At 41.3% G+C, this 25,725-nt stretch overlaps 1 protein-coding gene and 1 pseudogene across 1 annotated transcript; one reads left to right on the plus strand and one right to left on the minus strand.

Annotated features, from left to right (window-relative positions):
- Positions 1-19,819, minus strand: part of LOC147602336 (uncharacterized) — a 52,857-nt pseudogene extending 33,038 nt beyond the window's left edge.
- On the plus strand, positions 19,219-23,666 carry SLITRK1 (SLIT and NTRK like family member 1). Its single transcript, XM_010129738.2, has one exon. The coding sequence runs from the start codon at positions 20,284-20,286 to the stop codon at positions 22,357-22,359; it is 2,076 nt and encodes a 691-aa protein (XP_010128040.2). The 5' UTR covers positions 19,219-20,283; the 3' UTR covers positions 22,360-23,666.
- The last annotated feature ends 2,059 nt before the right edge of the window (positions 23,667-25,725 follow it).

Here is a 25,725-nt window from a genome sequence, read left to right on the forward strand (position 1 = left end):
TAAGATGGCACTTACCCAAAGAGAGTATTTCACAGATGAAGATCTAAAACAACCGGTATGTGAGCATCCAATGATCATAGAATCATAGGATCATAGGATCATAGGATCGTTTGGGTTGGAAGGGAACTTTAAATGTCATCTAGTCCAATCTCCTCCACTCCACCCCCCCGCCCCCCACTTTCCTGCAAGGAGCAGGGCCATCTTCAACTAAATCAGGTTGCTCAAACCCTCATCCAACCTGGCCTTGAATGTTTCCAGGGATGGGGCATCTACCACCTCTCCGTGTAACCTGTTCCAGTGTTCCACCATCCTCATTATAATGTTTTTTTTTTCTTTTCCTGATGTCTAATATGAATCTATCTCCTTCTATTTTAAAAATCATTAGCCCTCGTCCTTTTACAACAGGCCCTGATGAAGAGTTTCTCCCTATCTTTCCTATAAGCCTTCTTTAGGTACTGAAAGGCCTCTACAAGGTCTCTCTGGAGCCTTCTCTTCTCCAGGCTGAATAGCCCCAACTCTCTCAGCCTGTCTTCACAGGATAGGTGTTCCAGCCCTCTGATCATCTTTGTGGCCCTCCTGTGAACTCATTCCAACAGGTCCATATTTGTATGTAGATTGCCACAACATTATGTTGTATGTAGTTTGCCACACATTATGTGTTGCCATGACGATAAAACCTCAAGCATGACCACTAAATGTCCTATCTGTCTGTTCATTAGTGTAGATTAAATGTTGCTGCTGGTTCTTTTTTGAGCTTAACCACTAGTAAGTGTACCGACTGTTAAGGAATCATGGAAATTTAAGTTTACTTTGGACAGGTTTAGCTGTTAGACAGACATACATGTGATTGTCTGTGCTGTCTTTTATGCTTCTGCAACAGAATCAAACTGCCAGATGAAAAAAAAAGTGAAACAGCCCTAAGCCACTACTCATACGCCAAGAATTAACCTCATATTTTTACTTCTAGTACAGCAACAAAGAACTGCCTCCACTAAAACTTGATGGTGATATAGTTGATGCCCATTTTTATCTCCCTATAAAAAATACAGTCTTTTGGACAGTTAACGTTTAGCCTAAGATAGAGTTGAGGGACTATTATTTATGCTTTTTTTATTGTATTAACCTACACACATTTGCATCACAGTTTTCATTCTTATGATTTTGCATGTATAAGCTGCTTGAATATATATGCATACAGATACATACGTACATACAAACAACATATGCATAGGTGTATATAGCTCTATGTATGCATTCATACAAAAGAGAATGGCCTGCTAACAAATATTTTTTGATTGCTCTTTTCCTCAAATAGAAGAGTTTCATTTGTTCTGCTATGCCAAGATCCTTCTTTCATTCAATAATCTACGTTTATTTATATATTGAATCCAATAAAATGTATAGGATATTGTACTGGAAATAACGCAGACTAGAGATTTAGACCACTAAAAAAAAAGAAGTCAGCCCTCCTGGATAAAACCAGCCTTTTTAGATTAACTTTTTTTTTTTTTAATTGTCCCACTTAAGTGGTTCCTAAACATCTTTAGTGCACATCTTATATTTAGTGTATCAAATTTAGTTAATACTTTTGCAATGGGATCTTTACTATTTCAAAGCCTAAAACCACCACTGTATTCTTCTTGTGCAGTGTACATTAAAGATGTCAAAGCACCTCTGATTTCTTAGGATGGATTTCACTACAGTTTAAAGCAAGATCCCTTTCTAAACAGAATATTATTAAACAGATCTGCTGGTTCAGACTAAATAAATGAAAAAAAAAAAAAGAAAACAAATCTTTGCTTTATCACCATGTTCTTTCAGTCTGAATATATTCCTCCACTCTTCTGTTCTAGTTAAGTAATTTTCTCTTTTTAGGATTTTTATTTTAGATCATGGCTATCAAGGTACATCCATCCCCTGAATCTTAAAACCATTTGCTTTCTTCCTGATCTGGGCCAATTTATACTCCTTCTTTGTACAGCAGCATCCACTACCATTGAAGCGAATAGCATGTCCTGACACCAAAGTTGTCCTCAGCATAAGGATCAAGTCTCCAGGATGTCACTGGGCTGCAAAATGTTAAACAAAATCCAGAGTAAGTTTAACTTCTAGCTTGATAGCACTGAGATGTGGTATACTGCTTGTTTCTTGCAAGTGATAAACCTTTGTTAACTTGTTTATTGATAATTGCCAAGTTGTTTTGATTACATCTGATGGGATAATGTTGTTTAGCTTTGTTATTTGTGTATTTAATCACAGGCATCAAAGTTATTCCATATCTCTTATAAATCTGAGAAGAGAACAAATGTTCTTCTATGCAGATAAACTGACAGGATTCTTATACTGCTAGCAAACATGTTGCTGTTACTTACATGTGTATTATTCCCAGGAAACATTAGTACTAAGAAGTCATTTGAAAATACACTCCTTTAACACATTTTAGTTTTTTAAAAAAAAATCATATTAATTGTCCAAAGCAGTAAATATAGTGGATCTATAGCTGTGGAATAGAAAAATAGCATTAGTATAGACAAAACACTAGTTATTTCTAGTATTATTCCACCAGTTAATCTAATTCTTGACCTAAAGACGCTAGACCTAAAGACACTACTGCCTAAGCCATACCTCAATTGCTTTACATGAGTGGACAACATAATGATTCATTTATTAAAAATCTCATTACATTAATATTCCTGTCCCAAAACACATTTATTATTTTTGATATTGCTGCTGTTTTGATTTCCTTCCCTTCCTTCTTTCCTTCCCTCCTTCCTTTCTTCCTTTATTCCCTGCCTCCCTCCCTCTCTCTTCTCTTTCTGTCTTCTCCTGTCTCTCACATTCTCTCTGACACACCTTCACATTTTCTCTCCTTAACAGACAGAAGGTCACAGCAAGGGGAAGAGTGTCAAACAAAATAAATCCTGCCTGCCCAGCGAATGTTTCTCTCCTGTGATTTAATTTTTAGTTCATTTTTCATACTTTAGCTTTATATTTATGCCTTATATTTATATTTTATATTTATATTTTAGTTCATTTTTCTATTTTAGGTTTATTTTTCCATGCTTTAGCATTCAGTTACACTAAATGTACAAGGAGAAAGTGAAGAAGGAGCTATTTTGCAGTGTTTTGCATCTTTGGTTCACCTTGTTTATCTTTGGATTACAGAAGGCACATGTCTAAACAATAACAGAATGTATTATCCTTATGTCTGAAATCCAAAAAGAAAACAGTGTAGGACAACAGCAAGTTCTTAAATACAGTACCAGATGTTCAGAAAACAAATATAAAATTAACAATTTATGAAACAAACACATAAAGGTGAAAACATATTGTGCATTTCTGTAAGAGAAGTGCTGCTTTTATTCTGGCTTTAATTTTCAGACTCCTGACTGAACTGAAGACAGTATCACCAAGCCAAAAAAAGTTCTTCAGTCCTTTCTTCACATAATGTAGAAATTTAAAAAAATAGAACCCAAAATCACATATACTTCTGTATTGTTTCAACCCTGCGAAGTACTGAACATCTCCATTTTACCGAGAATTCATTGGGAATTGTGAACACTCTATGTCTTTTGGGATCAGCTACCATATTAATACTACAAAACCAACCACACCCTCCAAAAACCTGCACGAAATGGAAAAAAAAAAAAAACAAACAAGCAACAAAAAAAAACCAAAAAAAAAAAAAACCCACTTGTTTAAAGACCTGTGAACAGTTACAAGAAACCACAAAGTTATTTGAGGTTGTTTTTTCTACTTATAGATCTTGCATTTTTAAAAGGATTTATGGCATAAAAAATCTGTAGTTGTGTATGTTTAGAGAAGCACAATGGATGGATAAGATTACCAGGTTTAAACTTTCAGCAGCAATGCATCTATACTGTTCTTGATATCAAGACCAATTGTTCAGAAAGTCCCAAGGCTACCTAAGTGCTTTACAAATAAAATATATATTATTATTGCCTACACACAAAGACAACAAAACATTTTTAAAATGTTAGTAAAATAAACATCACATATCTTCTCCTGTTTTAATGGCTAGGGCTGTGAGCATATATGAGTAAATGAGAAAAGTTCTCAGCTCTTCCTCAAGCAACTTGCAACTTACAGGAGCAGTCGAGCTTGTTTGATTGTTCTCTGTTTTTCATAGAATCATAGAATGGTTAGAGTTGGAAGGGACCTTCAAAGGTCATCTAGTCCAACCCCCCTGCAAGCACCAGCAACATCCTCGACTAGATCAGGTTGCTCAGAGCCTCATCCAGCCTGGCCTTGAACATTTCCAAGGATGGGGCTTCCACCACCTCTCTGGGCAACCTGTTCCAGTGTTCTATAACTCGCATTGTAAAAAATTTTTTCCTAATATCCAATCTAAATCTACCTTCCTCTATCTTAAAACCATTACCCCTCATCCCATCACAACAGGCCCTACTGGACAGCCTCTCCCCATCTTTCTTATAGGTCCCCTTGAGGTACTGGAAGACCGCTATAAGGTCTCCCCAGAGCCTCCTTGTCTTAGTTCAGCCCTGATCAGAACCAGACTATGCAGTCTTTCTCTCACTCCCCCCACCCTCCAAGTGAACAGGGGGAGATGATATAAGGAAAACACCTCAAGGTCTGAGATAAGGACAGGAAGAAATCCTTAAAGTTACCGTCACGGGCAAAACAGACTCGACTTGGGGAAAAGTATTCATTTTTTTCTAAAACTAGCAGAAGAATGAGACAGGGAACAAGATAACCTCCCCCTACCCCTCCTTCTTCCCGGGCTTAACATTATCCCTACTACCTTCTCCCCCTGAGCGGCCCAGGGGGGAAGAGGGAATGGGGGTCGCGGTCAGTTCATCACGCGTTATTTTACACCGCTGCGTCATCGGGGGAAGAACTCCTCGCATTCCTCCTCTGCTGCATCGTGGGGTCCCTCCCATGGGCCACAGTCCTTCATGAAACTGCTCTGGCATGGGTCATCTCTTCCATGTGGTGCAGTCCCTTTAAAACAGCTGTCCCAGGGGGCCCTCCATGGGCCACAGCCTCCTTCAGGCCTGCACCTGCTCCAACGTGGGGTCCTCCACAGGCTGCACGTGAATCTCTGCCCCTCCGTGGACCTCCATGGGCTGCAGGGGGACAACCTGCTCCACCATGGTCTTCACCACAGGCTGCAGGGGAGGCCAGGAGCCGGGTTACTCCTCCCCTCCTTCTTCACTGACCTTGGCGTCTGCAGCCATTCCTCACAACAGGCTGGCAGACGCCTCTCAGGATCCTTTTTACATCTTATTCACTTCTCATCTCCTCTCCACTTCTTGCAGCCAGGCCGAGTTGGGCCCAATCAGCTGCCCGGCGGGAGGCCAGAAGGTGAGGCCTGCAAGGCCCACAAGGCTCACACCTCCCCCTCTCTGCCCCCGCTCAGCTGCTTCACATCTTCTTCTTCTTTTTTTTTTTTTTTCCTGTTTTCCCCTTCTTAAATACATTATCACAGAGGTGTTATCACAGGACATTCTGCTACCAATTAGCTCGGCCTTGGCCAGCAGCGGGTCCACCCTAGGCCCAGCTGAGTCCACTAAGCAAAGGGGAGCAATTTCTAGCAGTTTCCTACAGAAGCTACCACCTTAGGCCCACCCTCACTAAACAAAACCAGAACACTCCTCTTCTCCAGGCTGAGCAGCCCCAACTCTCTCAGCCTGTCCTCATAGGAAAGGTGCTCCAGCCCTTTTATCATCTTCGTGGCCCTCCTCTGGACCTTCTCCAACTTGTCCATGTCCTTCTTATGTTGGGGGCTCCAGAACTGGACACAGTACTGCAGTACTTTTATTCTAGCACATGCAAGTGGCAAATCTTGAAGGAAGGTTAATTAATTTTTAATTAATTAACAAATAGTTTGTTAACGACAATTAATAAATAATGCTTTTAAACAACTTTTAATTTTTATAGGATATTTTTGTTGCAAATATTAAAAAGTTTTAAACTTTGTTTTGAGTAAAATAGGTTAGATAAAGATTAATTGACTTGTAGCATTGTGTTTTAGGAAACTAAGGAAACGTTATGGGCACCAGCTTGCTGCTAGGAAACCCCCTACCCTTTCCATCTCGATCTGGTTATTGAGGACTTTAATCAGTAGAATTATAATCAATGATACAACCAATGACTGATAATACGAAAATACTTAATCAATATGATTCTGGAATATCAATATGGGGTGATTCTTGCCAATTATAGAGCTATAGTCACATGGGTTAAATTTTGTATGAAAAATCCTTAGAGGGAATGGGGAGTCTTAGAACTGTTACAACATCTCGTTTATTGGAAATTAGCCTAATGTGTCAGGGCTAGCTAGGAGAGTGGTAGAATGAGGCACCAGCTGTGCAGCTTGGGCCTTGAGCCATCACTTTCAGGCCAGAGGATTCAAGGGCAAGGCGACCTTGTTCTCAAGACCATATATGGAGATTTTAAGGAGGGGTTCGACCAACGAATTTGAGGAGGGGGCGTCCTGACGACCCCCAAGACCACCAGAAGACCCTCGACTCAAAAGACTGAGCATGTGCAAATGGGAGGAGACATATTATAATGATTTCTCGGAAAATTTATGTTTGTGTGTAACATTTCTCATAAATCTAGTGAATATGTATATCAAATGTGTATTTAACTATGCCGTTGGATCAGACAGGTGCGCACGCTAGGTGGAGCGATCCCCCGTGTGCCCAGAGCTGCAATAAAGAAGTGCCTGCTTCTTAACTTCACATTGGTGTTAAGAAGTTTTATTCTGAATTTTGGTAACATTTTTAGGATTCTCCAAGTTCTAGAACATTCATCTTAGTGGTGGAAGTGACTATAGCTATGATGATCTGACATGGTTTTGTAATAGATTCTTTTTTTCAGGTTTTTTTTTTTTTTACTCCTTTACCAAACTGACACTATTAGACTGATATTTTTCATCACTAAGTTGAAGTGGATATTTGAAAAAAGTAAAAGTTTAAGTTGAAATAATTTAGCTATTTATCTCACTGTGATATCTTGTTAAATTATATTTAAGAACACATTTTTAAAAAGTTTAGAATTTCTAGTCTGTTGCAGAAAAACTTGAAACTTGCCAAGGAGGTCTTCTTGAGTAATATTTTGCCTTTTAGCTTCTTTGTGAAACCTTGACAGCTTCTAAGCTGTTAGAAAATCCCATTATATCTACTGAGCTCGGTGGTGATAGCTACATTAATTATAGTTTTGAATTACACACAGACTGAACAGAAGACCATAATAAACATTGTACTATATTGGACAAATTGTCCATCTAACCCTACATCCCATTTCTCACAGTGACCGATATTAATTAAGGTGGTTGTTTGCAGCACCAGGAAGGTGTAGCTTGACAGGTTAAAGGAATAAGTGGAAGTGTAACCTACTTTTTGTCCCCTGTCCTTTCTGTGATCAATTTGCTTTCAAGATTTTTTGTTGTTGCTGCTGCTTAATCAGATTATACATTGGAAGCTTCTACACAAATTGACTAGGAGGTTAGCATTTTAGTTGTTTACCTACTCGTTAATCAATTTTAAACTTTTTTTTAAATAAACAAAAAAAAAGGACACATTTATCTCATAAACAGTAGCTGGAATCTCCTAGCAACAACAATACCATTAAGATTTAATTTCTTCTTTTCCTTTTTTTTTTAATTACTATTTTAAATATCCCTGACTCTTCAAAGCATCTGAATTTAGATGCTACTTTTTCATAAGATTGAGATCTTAAAAGAGGTTGATTTCCTTGATGTCAACAACGTAATGCTAACTTATAAAACAGATAATATTCAAAATGTTTGTAATAAATAGTGTATGGAAAAATATTCCTAAGTATTCACAGAAAATCATACATTCATGGAGTTTTTGTAATAATTAGGAAAATTGCTTCCCAAGCATAGTTTTTTTTTTAATGAGTCAAGATTCAGAACAATAAAGCAACTTATACACATAATCTAATCAATAAAATCCAGCTTTTACGACAGTCATCAACGCAGTACTCTTTCGTTTCACTCCTCATTTCTCTCTGATATCTTGGTAGAAATATAAAAAAGATAACAAGTGAACAGCCCTCTGTAACATCGGAAATTAAGAAATAGCAACATAATATACTTCTTGTAGATTTATCCTTCCAAAGGAAATTTTGAAGACACAACTTGATGACTTTTCTTCTGCTTATTCTGCTTTGAAAAATAATATTGTTATTTTATATCAAATATCCTACTACACCTAGGTAACTTTCTGTTCAGGTATTCTTGAAATACACTAATAAACTAAAATATTTCAACTGTTCATTCTATTCAAGAAATTAGTGGAAAAACAGACTGTAAAAAAAATTGTTTTGATATTTTTTTCAATGAAATATTATTTTTATAAACATTCCCTTGATGTTAGAGTTAATCCCTTGAATGGGATTAGCAACATCTAGAATTAGTCATCTAAAAGTCAGTTAGTTTTACTGTAAATTAATGTAAACAGTAAGGGTCTTTCTAATAATGTGTCACAAATAATGCTTTCCCAACATGATCTATTCTACTTGTTTTATACATATTTTAGTACAGCTGAGTAGCTAATTTCTCTTCACTGACTGTAAGGACACCTAGGAGAGTATATCAGATTATATGCTAAAAGGTAAAGCTACCACCATACTACTGAATTGTTCCATCATAATTTGCTTCAGTTTCACTTTTAAAAGCTAATTTTAAAAGCAGTAAAATATTTTACTTAAATTATTAAAATATTTAATTAAAACCAAAATATTTTGTAATCTCTTCACAAAAAAAAAGCCAGAAACAATACTAATTAAGAAAAAATAAGAAAATGGTTTAGTCTAAATTTTTTTTTTCTATTCCAGCAGTGACCTAAAAAAAAAATCAATTGTTCAGAGAAATGTACCTCTAACCTTTAATCTCTTTAGATTTTGAGAAATCGACCAAAGAAGGGAGCTGTTACTCTGAGTCCTCAGACAAAAAGCCGTATATTTTCAGCTGATCTCTTTTTTGCTTTGTTTTGTTTTTACTTTACCTTTAGTTGACCTTCCACAGTTAGAGTGAAAGTACACAAGTTATTGAGTCAGTCCTCAATGACTTGAACTCTCATGATGAGTGTTACGGGGAAGGAAAATGAAGAAGTGTCAGAGAGAAGTGAAGTGAGTCCTTCAGCAATGACCTTGCGTGCCCTCCTAGAAGTATTTCCCACTTGTAGCACTGGAGTCCTTTAGCAACCTGTTACACACCCATAGAGGCGGCAGCACTACTATGTTTTAGAGACACTACTCACAACCAGATGCAATAAAAATTTTAAAATGCAGCATTCCAACTGCTAAAGGGGTATATTTGTGCTATTGTATGTCTACGCCACCTTCACGGGAGAGGTAGGACACTTTATTTCTCTTGGTCTACAAATGGAAGGAATGTACTTTTGTACAGGTTCACCAGATCTGTGATAGCATGAACTGCTTCTCATATGTGCGGCATAGCAGGTTTATTGTGTCTGCCGATCTGTCCGAGGCCTGCTTGTGTGGTTCTGCACTGCAAATGCTGCGCCTTGTGCATCAAACAAATTATGTATTTGAGAGCCAAGCACTTGAATCCCGGATCACATGCATCCTACAGGAGCATATACTGCAAACCTGGTCGACAGCTTATGATTTTTTTTTTCTAATTATAAATGCTGAAACTCTAGAATGTGAGTAAGTATTCATGTCAAATAAGGTAAACCAGTAAAACTGAATATTATTTGAATCACGTGGTAAACTATCCTGCTTTTCCTCAGTCTCTACAACTGAAAATATGCCAGGGAAGCCCTTGTACATGAGAGTAAGTAAAGAACTTTTATCCAAAGGAGAGAGTACAAGCCTACTTAATAAATGATGGCCCAATTCTTATGCCCAGTATTAAAAGCAAATCTCAAGTAAACTACTTTCAAGTATCTTCTGCAGAGGTTATGACACATTTAGGAATTTTAAGTATCGATGTAGCTTATGGAATATCTCATTGAGTAAACATTTATGTTTAAATAAACTTAAATAGATGTCTTCCTGACAAAGCAGAGGCCTGTTGCACCCGTAAAGTTGAAACAGATCAAGAAGGGCATATTTGGTATTTGTTTGCCTGTAATCTGAACATAAGTACTCTAAAATGACTAAACAGCAACACTATAACTACTTGTGAGATGGTACATTTTGTGATGCTACTTATGGCATAACCAGCAACAATGTCTGAGCACTTGGACACAGTTAACGGTACGTGTAAAGGTAATATGTATCTGTAAGAGGCAAAAGGAGACTTCTGTGATGTAATTGCACAAACAGGGTACAATGAAAATCATGTACAAGGCATGTACAAGATATGAACATTGGATGTAGAACGGGCAAGAAACATACCTGGGAAAATGAACAAGTCCAGCTCCCAGAAATAAGATAATCTGTGCTGGAAGCAGATGAGATTTACTCTTTCTTTTGGGGAGGCTGTAAGGATTGTAAAAATACCGTGGATGCATGAGAAAACAAGAGGAAGAAAAATTATTTTTTACTTTGGCCTCAGCTTACCTCATCAAAGAGATCTTGAAATTGATCCTCAAACCTAACTGCAGCCATCCCTGCTGACTACATTGCATTAGTTATGTGGAATTGAATACACACAGCTAATGTGGGAGATGGTTATTAAGGGCCATTTGAATATGCAGTAATTATAACTAATAATGAATAAGAACTTACTGTTGGAAAATGTGTGTTGTTAATGAATGCCAGTCTAGTAAAACACTACTTTGATCCTGGCCGGATTTCTGTCTTTTAAATACTCGCATCACAGTCACATCCAACTGCCCAATATGTACATGCATCTGTATCTGTATGCACACACATATATTCATTTGCAAGAGTCTCATGTGAAACTGCATTTCAGATTCTGTATATTTTACATAATAATTTAAAGATAATAAGGTCCAGATTCATTCAAGCTAGGATTTTGTGGGGGCTGAATCCTGGGCTTCAGTGTGTATCCATCTCCTCTAGGTATAGGGATCCTTCCTTAGCCACCTCAGCAGCAATGCTGATTTGATCCTCTCACCAGCTCAGGAAGGATAGAATTGTTTGTGGACTGCAATATGAACTGGATCAATAAAACTATCTTGGTTAAGTAAAAAGCCTCAAGAAGTTAAAATAAGTGGCTGGAGGTTAGTGAAAGCGTTAAGGGTTTTCTCAGAGCAGCTTTACCAATGGAGAAAAAAATAACAAACTATATCCTGAGTCACTGCTGCAATGTACTAGCTTTACATCAGAATAATAAATTTGAAATCATTTGGGATGCTGTGATGTAAAATTGAGTAGTACAATGATTAATCAGGTCACCAACCTCTTCTCCCTTATGTCTCTAAAATGTTATTTAATTAAAACTAAAAAGCCATGTGGGATTGGTCCCAGGGTATGGTTTCTAGGCACTGCATAAATAGAAAGAAGGTATTATTTTATTGTTAATAATGTTTCATCTAGTCAGTCTTTTCACAGTTTGCTGATGCCCAGCAATTCTCCTTTTAATGTGCAGACACCACTGGATGCTCTCCTAATGGATAGTTTCAAAAAAGATTTTCAGAATTTTTCTATCAGAAAATTCCAATTAAGCTAATCAAAGCAAGGGAAAAATAATCTTGACAAATTACAACTTTGAAAAAAAAAACTATGGAAGACAATGAAAGATATCAAATTCTGATTTCCTGGTATTCTATTCTGATTTTCTATTTCAGAATGTTTTTTTTTTTCTTTTATGTTAGGAAATAAAACTATCAAAACCAGAACAAAACATTTCACATTTTGATCAATTCAAACAGTATGTGTCAGGTTTATATTTTGAACTACACTGAAAATTTTTAATTCTGTTTGCGTCTTTACCTGGTTGGTTGGTTGGATTTGTTTTCAATTTTTTTTTTTTTTTGAGCAGAAAAAAAAAGGAGCTGATAGACTTCCTGAAAACAAGCCAAGTTCTTCACAGTTCTCATGCTTAAAAGATTTTTTTTTCTGAAGTGTTCCTTAAGTGAAAGGTACTTTGTGTTTCAAATAGTTTATTATTTGTCTCTGAAATTTGTATGTTTTTTGAAGTCTGAAATCTGAGTCAGGAAAAGACTGAGGAAAGAAAACATTATTTTTCTCCTGTTAAAATAATTCAATTACAGTGAATTAAGATGTGAATTAATAAGAAAACCAAAGCTTGATAATACTGTCACTCCACATAACTACATTAGGCCTCCAGAAAGAAAATGACTGGCATATGAAACCTTTGATGCATAAAATCAAGTCTGAGGGAGAAGGAGAAGGAGGCAGGAAACCTTTAGCTTTTCTTTTGGAACAGACTTATTTCTATAAATCAGTAGTTCTGTATCTCTAAAATGCTGGTGTAGAAGGCAAGGCTGGGCCTTCTGAGACTTGAGTCTATTTCTAGCGCTATCAACGGCTTGACATGTGACCTTCCCAAGGTCAGCACTTCTGTTTTGTGATCTGTTGAGCAAATAAAATTATACTGTATTCCATTGTAAAAGCCTCTGAGATGGATTGATAAAAAGAGGAAGAACTGGGTATTACCCTTACATAAGATTTGACTGACTCAGAATTATTAACTCAGTCACCATGTTTGTTCATCACAGATTTCAAAGTACCTTTGAGCTGTATAATTCCTTCCGGTTCCTCAGATGGGGAAACTGAGGCGTGGGAAGGAGAAATGAGTTGCATCGAATCATAGAACCACAGAATAGTTTGGGTTGGAAGGGACCTTTAAAGATCATCTAGTCCAAACTCCTTGCAAGGAGCAGGGACATCTTCAACTAGATCAGGTTGCTCAGAGCCTCATCCAACATGGTCTTCAACGTTTTCAGGGATGGGGCATCCACTGGGCCAGCCTGTTCCAGTGTTCTACCACCTGTCATGTCAACAAACTACTGGTGGAGCTAGAAATAGGGCAGGTCTGCCTCAGTGGTGTGTTCTTCACTCTGAGAAACATTTCTCTCTCTGTTATTAAACAAAGGAAATATCTTATAGTTAGAGAGAGCAGAGACATAAACTCTTACCTACTTTTGCCCATGTAAATGATCCTTATGTTGTTCTGAGACTGAGCCATGAAAATTGCTAAGAAAATAATTAATTATTGAAAACACATTATAGATCTATTATTCAAGCTGATGTGATTCAGTGGGATTACATGTATAAGCAATAGATTGAAAGTCTGAATTTTTTTTTTTTTTGCTTTTTTTTTTGGTTGAGAAAGTTACTTTTCAATGTCTTTTGTAGATCTAAATGACACTGTGATTTGTGTTGTGTGAGTTAACTCATGCTCTTCCTGTCTCAATGTTTGAGTTTATGTAACAGGATTAAAGTAATTTTTAACTAATTTCAAATAGCCTCAGTGCACTTTACTAAACTACCTCAGTCAGTTAAATATGTTGCAGAGTGACCAACTATTTCAACCTGTTGCTTGTTTGCAATCTTGAATGTTCCAGGAAAGAATGAAATAAGCAAGCAATCAAACTATGAAAAGATCACATTAGTAAAAATGCAGTGCTATATTGAGTATTGATCACACTACATGGGAGTCAAGTCTTGTAGGATGTTGAAAACTGTAATAACTGCTTAAAACAATAATGCCAGAATCTGTTAAAAAGCCAAAATTGTGCTGAGGTTAGAATATGGTGCAAATGTTATAACTTCATATGAAGGGTTATCACATTATACTAGTACTATAGCTGACCAAAAGAATGAATATTTCTCATAGCTCCAGTTAATATCACTGTTTTATTTTTGCCAAGCCTAAATGTGTGTCTTTTATCACAAAGGAAAAAAAAAAAAATCTGTGTATTTCAGTGCTGCAGTGCTGAACACTGCAATGCCAAACTTGGGAAACAGAAGCCTGGAGTGAAATCCCAGTCCTCAAGTCAGGCAGCCAACCATTTCACGCACACTAGTGGGAAAGGCAGAAAATCAGGCCTTCACATCAGGATAGAAAGCATCGAAGATGCAGCTCGGAGGACATTTCAGTGAAATGCTGCAGTGGAATCTCAGTTCACATTCTGGGGTCAGGGCTGCAGCAAAACCATCGCCCTTCATACAGGCTCCACAACTTGAAATTCTCTCCTGAAAACTGGTAACTCACTCCTGTTGTATCAAACTTTTAAAATAAGAGAGAAAGAGAGAGAGAGAGCATGAGTGTGTGTGTGTGTGTTTTGGGATGAGAGGAATAAAAGGAGGTGGGTGACTCAGCTCCCTATCTTTCTCCTCCTAACCAACAGTGTAGTGGGTAGAATACACTTTCTCAGTGGAGACACAGGGTCAATTCACTGCTAAGCTGGAAGGGGCTCAAGTCTGTCCCTTGACCTCCCTGCAGTACCCTTTTCATCTGAAAGCGTGCCACTCCAGCAAACTATGCTGGAGACTGTAGGCTGCAGAGGGAGGAAAAATAATAATTGAAAGGAACAGGGAGAGGAAGATAAAATATAAATGTCTCTGTGAATTCAATCATTCACCAAACAGCTATTCTGAATAGTCTCAGCAGTAAGAACGTAGTTCTGGGGCTCAGTCCTGTCCTAAGAACTGCTCAGGTATTTTAATGCAAGCAATCACAGTGGAAACTGGGTCAGATCAATATATTTAGTTTAAATAAGAAATTCTGGTCAAGATCTTGGCCTGGCCAAGTCACTAAATACACTTCTTGCTTCCACATCATCAGAATTTCAAAGTGAAATGTCTACATGGCTTTTATGACAGACTACACCCAAGCTGGATGCAAAAGCCTGTCCACCTTTGCAACTCCTGTTCACTTTTCTGACACCTAGTGTTTGAGGTTAGCCTTTGAGACTAACCCTGTGACCTATTCAAGCCAATGTTTCCAATAAAAAAAAAATTATCACAATATTTGAATATGTATCCTGGAGAAAGAATGTCTGTAGATTTTACTATTGGCTCCACAGTCTGAGCATCTAATATGTGAAATTTATTAGGTCAACCTCAGCATCGTACGAAAGCACAATGCAAACAAGGCCTCACAGGGCTCTGCACACCCTGGTGGGTGCTGTAAGTAGTAGCCTGTAAACTCATGCTCCCCCACTGCCTTCCTCTGGTTCAAATGATCTCAAAATTATTTTTCTTGTAAAGTAGAACAGCTGCAGCAAGGAGGCTGGTAGCCTGGCAGTTGAGGGTATGAGCCAAGAAAGAGAAACATGTGGGCTGGCTCTTACACTGCAAGAGATAGAGAATTTTTATTTTCTCATCCTAAGCCAGTCTCCTACCCACTAGATAGAAGTAGGCAAACAACTTCTCTAACTTTCTTTTCTTTCTTCCTTCTTTTTTTTTTTTTTTTTTAATCCTCATCATTCACCGCTGCATCATGTTGCAAAGCTCCATCTGGTGAACATAGAGAGGGAGATTTGGAACACACTCACATGTCACTGCCCTCAGGAAAATGAAGAAAAATACTTCGTTTCAGAAACCTTGCTAGGCCTAAATGCAATTTAGGTAGAAATTCAGTAGTTCTGTGAAGACTGGCCTGTGAAACATACTGAGATAGAAAATTCTGGGAGGAGATCCTTGTATTAGTTCAACCCCTCCTACTCTTACTTAAAACCAGATAATCTGAACTATTTTAAAGTAATTGTACACATCATACAGCATAGTTTCTGCAGGAGTTGCATCAACACATAGAGGCATCTATGTTAACTTTCACTCCCAGCATAGCCAAAGTCTACATAAATACATAATTTCAAATGAAACAATGATCACATGACTTTTCTATTTGCTGAGTCCATCATAATCTGTAGGACACACACATACATTTATATACATATGCATACACACAGCATCCTATCTACACTGTAGGATGTCTTTATTATGATTATGCCTCCCATAGAAATAATGAAGATGATTTTACAGTATGTAGCACAAGTATTGTAAGAAGGGTATCTACAGTAATAAATTTTTGTTCTGTAGAAACTTTGCAGATACTCTGAATTCTGCTTTGCAATATCTACAACATTACGTGAAGTAACTATTTTTTTAACATGTTCTGATATAACACAAATAGACCCTTAACCAGTGTTACTTACACAGTCATAGCAACAGGGAGATGGGAGATTATCAATTGGGAAAATGTAAATGTATCCCAGCACTTTTTCCTATTTCAAGGTATTTTCCATATTAGGAGTAAAACCATTCCTATTCAAAAGGCAACTGTGATGTCCAAGGCCATTTGCTTGTGTTTGGTTAAATATGAGACTTTACACCGAGAAGAAAGGTATAAGCAGAAAGCTCATTGTCTTAGACTTCTAGAAGCTACAGAGGCAAACAGTAGCTAAAATACATTAGGTAAGGAAAAGAGTCAAGGAAAATAGACTTGGGTGCTCTTTCCCCTATCTGATCTACTGGATAATTTGGAGAGGATAATGTGAGCTCTGGTTATTCAGCCTGTGTATGGACTGTAAACTGAGATGCAAAAGCTGAATTTTAAAGACCCAGATTCACTGGCACTTCAGTGCTGCATGATCTCTCACTTTACCACATTCTCTAAATAAAAGAGTAAAAAATTTCAGTCAGAGAGATCCTGATCAATCTGATGCAGGAGTAGATATGTCCTTAAAACACTTAAAGGTAAGCCTCTTCTCCTGAAGGACATGTTTTCAAACTTAGTTCAAAAGATGAGGAACTCTGGAAATTTAGGATTATGGTCCTTAGTAATGATAGATCAATTTCCTGGCCCTGATACACCTTTCCTGTGTAACTTTACTTACAGAACCAAAACTTCAGATGCCAAATCTAAAATGGATGATACTTCTTTTCTTCCTCTCTGACTTATCTTCTAGATGCTAACCTTCACATGGCAGATGCTCCCTCAATACATGTATTTTATCTATGAGACATAAATCTCTCTATGTAAGTGCAAGGTATACAGTTGAAAACACAATGGGTCCTTACTTAAATACTCTTTTGGAAGTTATATAGCATCCCATAAACACTCTTACATCTTCTGGTAGATTTTTTTTTTACTTTTTTTTTTTCCTCTTTGAAATTCTAAAGCCATAGATGGCTTTCACCAGTTCCCACCTCTCAGTAGATCCCTTGGAAGAAGCAGGCAATTTGTCCTTCATGCTTTGAAGGACCTGCTTTCTCCTTCCTTTTATTTGATTTGTATTTATTTATTTAATATCTTGTTAATGTTCAGGTCCTCTGGTTGCATTTTGATTGTTTTTACGGTGCCTGAGCAATTTTAATAACACGAAGGTAAGGATGCTCAGAGAAGCTTTATGCTGAGGTGGGAGGAGAAAAAGCTCTTTAGTCCTGCTGCCCCGTATCCCAGTTAGAGTTCACCAGGATCCAGATTTTCAGCCTTTCCTTCCTCGAGCCTTTAATCACAGTGATCTTGTCACTGCTGCTGACAGTCTGTGAGTGGGTCCCCTACCCTGACCCCCACCCCGACCCTTGCCACTTCCCCTGACTCTCCAGCCTTACTCCACATAGTTTCCTGGGGGCTTCCCTGCCTCCAGCTCCCCTTGAACTTTGAGGCTGCAATTCTTGATCTACGGAAGGTTTCCAGCCAGCCTAGCACATCCCCCTTCCCCGCCCCCCCACCGCCCCCCCCGCCCTCCCGCCTCCCACCCCTAGCATCACCGAGAGACAAAGTCAAAGAAACCGTCAGGAGAAATGAATTAATGCGCCTCAACGTGGCGCCAAGTTTCCTTCTCTCTTTTTTTTTCCTAATGAAACCACTAATATATTTCTTGTCGTGCTTTCTGTCTCTGTGGCATTTTATCTCTTCTGGCCCGTTTGTAATTTATTGGGCAGGCTTTCTCACGGCAAGGACTTATCTCTTTTTGTCTGTTTCGTTTCCTGCTCCTGTCCTGTTTCCTCCCCCCGCTCACCTCCTCCCTCCGTATTCCCTGCCCAGTGTAACGAACCTAAAGGCCAAATCTTCATCCTGGAGACCCGAAATGGCCACGGTAACTGTTTAACTTGTCTGTGGTCTAATTACATTAATTTGATAAGATGGTCATCGGCAGGATGTCTCATTTATTTGCAAGCGGCAGCCAGGGGAAAGCTTTGACCAAATTAGCATGCCACCGGGACCAGGGGGTGCGGGCTCCATATGGCTCCCTCACTTTCCCTATAAATAAGCCTCCTCCAGCCCACCCCCGCGGTTACATCTCCCCCTACCAGTATGCCGCAAAGTTCACCGGCGGCGCCGGGCGGGCGAGGTACAGCCCCGGGCTGCAGGAGGTACCCGGCGGCCGGGCCGCCTCTCCTGCCCCCGCCTCCTCCTCTTCTTCCTCCTCCCGCTCCTCCTCCCCCTCATCCTCCTCCTCAGCGCGATTTGACAAAGCAAGGGAAAACGCGGGCTTCCACTTGCACCACCAGAGGTGCAACTGGTCCTTCGCTCGTAGGCATCTGAAACCGGTCCAAATGATGCAGAAACTTTTGTGTGCTTGGCTTCTTTCTTTAAGGCCAAGCACCAGTTTTTCCGCTGTGTAATCTCTTTTGTCAGAAGAGTGGGAGCTGGAAAGGGCGGCCGGGGAGGGGGGCGGGGGTGTAAGGGGAAGGGGGGAAGGGGGAGGGGGAAGCAGGCGTTTTATTTCCACAGGGAGGATATTAGGAGTAACCCCAGAGAAATATCTGTGCTTGCACATATATGCGTCTCTAGATTTTTATATATAGATAAAAATGTCAAGATGCACAACTGTCAGTTTCAGCCCTCTCCTCCCCTCCTTAAGGGAGACACTATACTCTGTGGGAACAGGTAGCACGAATCGCTAACAGTGCAGCAATCCCCTCCTCCCCCCACCCCGCCCTTTCTTCTATGTGATCATCTAAATTATAAAACATATATATATGTCTATATATATAGATAATGCAATAATCCACGGTTCTACATCGCATAGAGACCACCAGCAAGAGACCAAAACCAGCATGAAACTCCATAGATTGCAGGGGAGGAAGAAATGCGTTTAAAGCAACGATTAAAAAAAATGGCGTGCAGAATAATTAGCTCAAATTGCTATTCGCTTGACACCCTGACACTAATTCTGTTCAAGCCATTGGGAAATACAATAAGGCAACCTTCTTCGCCTGCTTGTGCAGGTGTGAGTGTGTGTGAACGGGAGCAATAGGGAACTGGTCGGGAGGAGAGGGATGATAAACTTTCCATCTTAAAATACAAGAAATAAATTAAATAACCCATTTAGGAGAAAGCATCTAAATAGATCGACAGCTTTTAATGCCAACGTTTTTAACGCTTGCCCTGTATGCGGATTGATTTTTTTTTCCTCCAGCATTCCCTCAGCAGATGGATTTTTGCCACTGCAGCTCAGCAGAGGGTGTCAGATCTTTCAGAGTGCACCAGGTTGAAACGAGCAGAGCCTCTTAGCAACTCTCCCTCTGCGTGCATGTGAGTGTGTGCGAGCGTGCGACTCGGCAGCAGCGGAAGAAAAAAAAAAAAAAAAAGGAAAAGAAGAGCGAGAGAGCGAGCAAGCGAGGAGGGGAGGCAGCGCGGCCGGCAGGGCGAGGCGAGGCGCGGCGCGGTGCGGTGCGGTGCGGTGCGGTGCGGGCGGCCCCGCGGCAGAGGCATGGGCATGCGGGCACCGCAGCGGGGGCAGGCGCCGCGCAGCGCCGGCGGCTGGGCGGCCAGTGCCTGAGGTCGGGGCGCGCTTTCAGCACCGGGGGCTCTGGACAGCGCCCGGCGGGCGGTGGGAGAGGGAGCGCGGCTCCGCGGCCGCGCTGCAAGGTCAGCCCGGCGCGGAGCCGCGCACGGCGGCAGCCTCCGCGGCCAGCGCCGCTCTCTCCGCCTGCGCCTCTCTGACATGCAGCGGCGGCCGGGGGCCAGCAGCACCGTTCCCGTGCCGGTGAGCCAGCCCGGCCGGCAGACCTCCACTTAGCTGCCCGGGAGGCGTCAGGGAGGGGGATCGAGGAGGGTGATTTTTTTTTTTTCCCCTTCTACTTCTTTTTTTTTTTTTTTTTTTTTTTTTGCGTGCTTTGCAGTACGTGCCTGGATAGTTTGTGGATATAATTATTGACTGGAATCTGGGCTGTTGCGGTTATACGTCGGGGGGGGGGAGGGGAGAGGGAGAGAGGAGAAAAGAAAGCATTCCCCCCTCCGCCAACCCTCCCTGCTCCCCCTCCCCACATTTTTTTTTTTTCTTTTTTTCTCTCCCTTTGGTGGTGGTTCGGACATTTCATGTATTGAATGAACTGGAATTGTTTTCCGTGTGAGGAGGATGGTTGCTGTTACTTTGTGATGAGATCGGGAATGAATTGCTCGGTTTAAAAATGCTGCTTTGGATTCTGTTGCTGGAGACGTCTCTTTGTTTTGCTGCTGGAAACGTTACAGGGGACGTTTGCAAAGAGAAGATCTGTGCCTGCAACGAGATAGAAGGGGATTTGCACGTAGACTGTGAGAAAAAGGGATTTACCAGCCTGCAACATTTCACCGCCCCAACTTCCCAGTTTTACCATTTATTCCTGCATGGAAATTCCCTGACTCGACTTTTCCCTAATGAGTTTGCTAACTTTTACAATGCAGTCAGTTTGCACATGGAAAACAACGGTTTGCATGAGATTGTTCCTGGGGCTTTTCTCGGGCTGCAGCTGGTGAAACGCTTGCACATAAACAACAACAAGATCAAATCATTCAGGAAGCAGACTTTCCTGGGGCTGGACGATCTGGAATACCTCCAGGCAGATTTTAATCTATTGCGGGATATTGACCCGGGAGCATTTAGGGACTTAAACAAGCTAGAGGTGCTGATTTTAAATGACAATCTCATCAGCACCTTGCCCCCCAACGTGTTTCAGTATGTGCCCATCACCCATCTCGACCTCCGGGGAAACCGTCTTAAAACCTTGCCTTACGAGGAGGTCCTGGAGCAGATCCCAGGCATTGCTGAAATCCTGCTAGAGGATAACCCCTGGGACTGCACTTGCGATTTGCTGTCGTTGAAGGAATGGCTGGAAAACATACCCAAAAACGCTTTGATCGGCAGAGTGATTTGTGAGGCTCCCACTAGGTTGCAGGGCAAAGATTTAAATGAGACCACAGAGCAAGAGCTGTGCAAAAAGAACAGAGTGGATTCTAGCCTAGCTGCTCCCCCTGCCGAAGAAGAAACCTGTGATCCTGGTCCCATTCCAACCCCCTTTAAAACACATGGCAAAGAAGACCCTGCCACGCCAGGATCTAGTCCAAATGGAGGTACAAAGATTCCTGTCAACTGGCAAATCAAGACCAGACCCACTGCTGCCGTGTCGACAGTCAGCGTGAAAAACAAGCCACCGGCTACTGTCTCCTGCCCACAGATCTGCAGCTGCGATCAGATCCCTGGCTCGGGTTTAAAGGTTAATTGCAATGACAGGAATGTGAGCAGCTTGGTGGATTTGAAGCCCAAGCCGTCCAACGTGCAGGAGCTGTTTCTGAGAGACAACAAAATACACACCATCAGGAAATCCCACTTTCTGGATTACCGGAAACTTAATTTACTCGATCTGGGCAACAACAACATTGCCACTGTCGAGAACAACACCTTCAAGAACCTCTTTGATCTCCGATGGCTCTACATGGATAGCAACTACTTAGACACTCTGTCCCGGGAGAAATTCGCTGGGCTGCAAAACCTGGAGTATCTGAACGTGGAATTTAATGGGATCCAGCTGATCATGCCTGGCACCTTCAACGCGATGCCCAAACTGAGAGTCCTCATCCTCAACAACAACCTGCTGAGGTCTCTCCCAGTAGACGTTTTCGCCGGGGTCTCTCTTTCCAAGCTGAGCATACACAACAATTATTTCATGTACCTCCCAGTGGCGGGGGTGCTGGACCAGCTCACCTCCATCACCCAGATCGACCTGCACGGCAACCCGTGGGACTGCACTTGCCCTATTGTGCCTTTCAAACAGTGGGCGGAGATGCTGCGCCCCAAGGTTATTATGAGCGACCTGAGGTGCGAGTCCCCTGAAGACTTCTTCAAGGAGGATTTCGAGTCCCTCTCCAATGATGTGATTTGCCCTCAGTTAAAAATCTCACCCACGTTAACTTCTAACAAAAACAGCACTGGTTTGACAGAGACAGGTACTCACTCCAACTCCTACTTGGAGACTAGCCGTGTCTCTATTTCGGTGCTGGTGCCAGGGCTCCTGCTGGTTTTTGTGACCTCTGCCTTCACAGTGGTTGGCATGCTGGTGTTCATCCTGAGGAACAGAAAGCGGTCCAAGAGGAGGGACGCCAACTCCTCTGCATCCGAAATCAACTCCCTGCAGACGGTGTGCGACTCATCCTACTGGCACAACGGGCCCTACAGCGCTGACGGGGCCCACAGAGTTTATGACTGTGGCTCCCACTCCCTATCCGACTGAGACGGGGGACGGAGAGGAAGCAGCCGCCACCCGGGACCGGCCCTGCCCGCTGCGGCCGGTGGGGCGGCAAATCCCGGCCGGGGAGGGTTCTGCGCCTCGGCTACCTTTTGTCAGAAGCAAAACACACGCCCGCCCGCCCCTCCTCACCACCCCCATAGCAAGCACCGAGGCCCGGTGAGCGGTGGGGGGAGCCCGGCGCCAGTGGGCGCATCCCCGCAGCTCCGCGCAGCCCGGCGCTGTGGGCGCATCCTCCGCCCGTGCGGTGCCGGGGCAGCCAGGGACGAGCGAGGACCCGCTTACTTCGGCTCCGGCAGGGCGCAACACGGCTCCTGGTTTTTGTTGGGCTTTTGTTCCGTTGTGTTGGGGTTTGTTTTGCTCTTTTGGCCTCTTCCCCTGTGGACCGACCCCTCTCCGAGAGGCCGGGAAGAGGAGGGGGGCGGAGGAAAGGCTGGCTGGTGTCAGTCTCCTCCTGACAGCAAAGCAGGAGTGGAAAGTTGCACGAAGGCATGAATGTAATGTAAATAAATGACTTGGACTCCGAAACAAACAGACAAATGGACAAAAAAAAAAAAAAAAAAAAAAGTGCTGCATGGCTCGCATGGATACAACGCACCCCAGGGACGCTCCAGCCCCCGACTGGAAGCAGCGTCTAATTCACACCATCGTCCCTCTTACCTGATAAGTCCCTTCGTATCAAACCTTCTATATACGAAATACAGTATAATAATAAAAAGTGCCATTTCGCCATTTTTGTGTGATCAATAGGCAGTAGAGATCGTACTTTTACCGTGGAAAAAAAATTGTAAAGGTTTTATTTAAGACATAGTTGCATGAATATTCTCATTCGATTTTGTTTTCTTTCTCTTTTTTTTTTTTTTTTTTTTTTTTTTTTTTTTTTGAGGCAGGAATTACCTTGCTGGGAGAAATTTGCTTTGTTGATAGTGGGTTGTGTTTCAGTTTTTGGGAGGTGGGGGAGGGGAGGCTTTGGTCTTATTTTCTCTCTCTTCTTTTAAAATATACATATTCAGTATTGCCTTTCCATCTGAATGTAAAAATTAGTACCCTTGATTTCTATTATGGTAACACTGTAAACATTCAAAAAAAAAAAATCCAAGGCAGTTAAGCATGACCAATTAATGTCACTCTAGTGCTTAGGCTGCAAAGTTTAATGGTAGAAAATTCTGTGCTATTGTAAATCTTACTATAACTTGAGGGAACCAGAACTGAGGAAGCAAGTGAAACTTACTAATTATTCGAGGATTTTATAATGGCATATTTTTTCAGTATTAAAGTGAAAATGTTTTCAACTCTGGGTCCTTACCATTTTTCCAGCATCAGTCCTTGCAAGTGGGTTATTTGGGTTCAGGGGACAGTGCCTCCTTTCAGTGCTCTCTGTGTGTGTTTCTCTACCTCCCTCTCTTTCTCTTCTTCCCTCCCTTCCTCCCTCCCTTCCCCTCTCTCATTCATTCACGCACAGAAGCACAAACACCATTCCCTCACCCCTTCCCCAATGTAAATAACAAATAGAAGTTTCCTGCCTCCTCCTCTCTCCCTGGTTTCCTTCTTCCTTTTTTTTTTTTTTTTTTTAATAATGCGGCAGTGAATCCCTTTATTAATACTGTGAATCTCTCGCTGCTGCCGCCGCTGCTGCACACACTGCAGATATATTAGGGATGTTAGTGGGAATTTGATTTAATTGACTCTGCCAAGCTCGGTCTCATTAAGCCGGAGCCGGATTTCACCGGTCAGCACTTCAGGCCCGTAGTCAGCTTGCCGGACTGCCGGCGAGGCAGGGCTGCTGCGGGCGGCTGGGCTCCAGCAGCTACTGCAAGTGGGAAAACTAATTAGGGGAGGGACCTTTTCATCCCTGGTCTGGGTAGCTGCACCCGTTCATATTAAACGCTGAAAAAAAAAAAACAAAACCGAAAAAAACCCCAACAAGCCACGGCGCAGTGCTGCGGTTGGACTTCAGGCAGCTCGCATTTGACGCCGTTCCTGTACAGGAAAGTGCCCCTAAACCGAGTAAAACCTGTAAAGGCGAAAGCCCCTGCAGATCACTTGTAACTCGCAGCTCGAGTCCCAGTGGAGATGTGGAGAATTTCAGTCACGTTGCTTCTGGCTTTCTCCAGGCAGAGAATCCTTTTAAAGTGTAAAACACCGTAAGGGACTTGCTAAACTTCAAATGCTGATTCGGTTTGCTTTATAGAGAATGCCCACCTTTGGGATATGCGAGGAGAAAACAGACATACATACATACACATTGCAATAGATACACTCTTGAAAACAAGGCAGAAGCCTGATCCCGGGCATTCATGAAGCATGAAACGTAGGGAATAGTTCGTTCCTGCAGAATCCTTTATCACTGTGCAAAGGTCTGCAGTCTCCTAGAAAATACCTTGAAGTCTGGTTGTGTAGCTCTGAAAACGGGATGTCCTGCTTAACTACACAAATCATTCCTCTTTCGAGGGCCCTTCTTTATTCTCCCCCTTACTTCTTTGTTAGACTGATTGTTCTGCCAGGACATTCTGTGTAAAACAAAGTGATGGCAGCAGAGGCACTAGTTTGCCATTGTGCATTGTGCAATCTGCCAAACTGAGAAGAAAAAGAAAAAGCGTTTACATATGAGCCAGTATTTCTGTCCTCAGGAGGCCATCAACTTTAGCTTAGGCATAGTTAAAACAAAACAAAACAAAACAAAACATTTAAGAATAAGCTACTGCACCCCTATATGACTATCTAAGTCTTGCTGCCTTCTCCACGATATTGTGGTGATAAAACTGAAGAACCGAGAACGTTAAGGATGCATCCCATGCTAAAAATCTATAGCTACGTTACAAGCACTATTATAGAAATTAAGATAAAATATATAGTAAATTAAAGATGTCAAGTCACTGACTGAGATCAGATATGCATGCATTCCAGAGAATAGAATGCTATATATACGTCATTTTGATTTGTCGTCATCGAGAAGTAGCATAAACCTGTAACTTCGCTCATTTACTTTCCTTAAAGTGCTAGTTCATTGGCACACTGAAATAGAAATGTCAGTTCAATTGAAGTGTCCAAGTTACGTATTTATCACCTTGTTTCTAGGTTGGGTTTTGGGGTGGGGGATGGAGGGGTAATAACAAAATGACCCTTTCTCTTTCTATGTCATTTTTCTGATTTCAACACTCACATGATTCTTTCTTCAGTCTTGCAGACACTCGCATTTAAGACACATAGATCACCTAACTCTGTGAGATGATATAATAATTTCTAGGCTTTGGATTACAATGTTTGTCTTATTTGCATGTTTAGCACTTTCAAGGTTCTTTTTATCAAAACAAAACACCCAATCAAAGAAAAAATAAATAAATAAATAAA

Source organism: Chlamydotis macqueenii, chromosome 1 (assembly GCF_036417535.1).
Source record: "Chlamydotis macqueenii isolate bChlMac1 chromosome 1, bChlMac1.mat, whole genome shotgun sequence".
Classification (NCBI taxonomy): Eukaryota; Metazoa; Chordata; class Aves; order Otidiformes; family Otididae; genus Chlamydotis; species Chlamydotis macqueenii.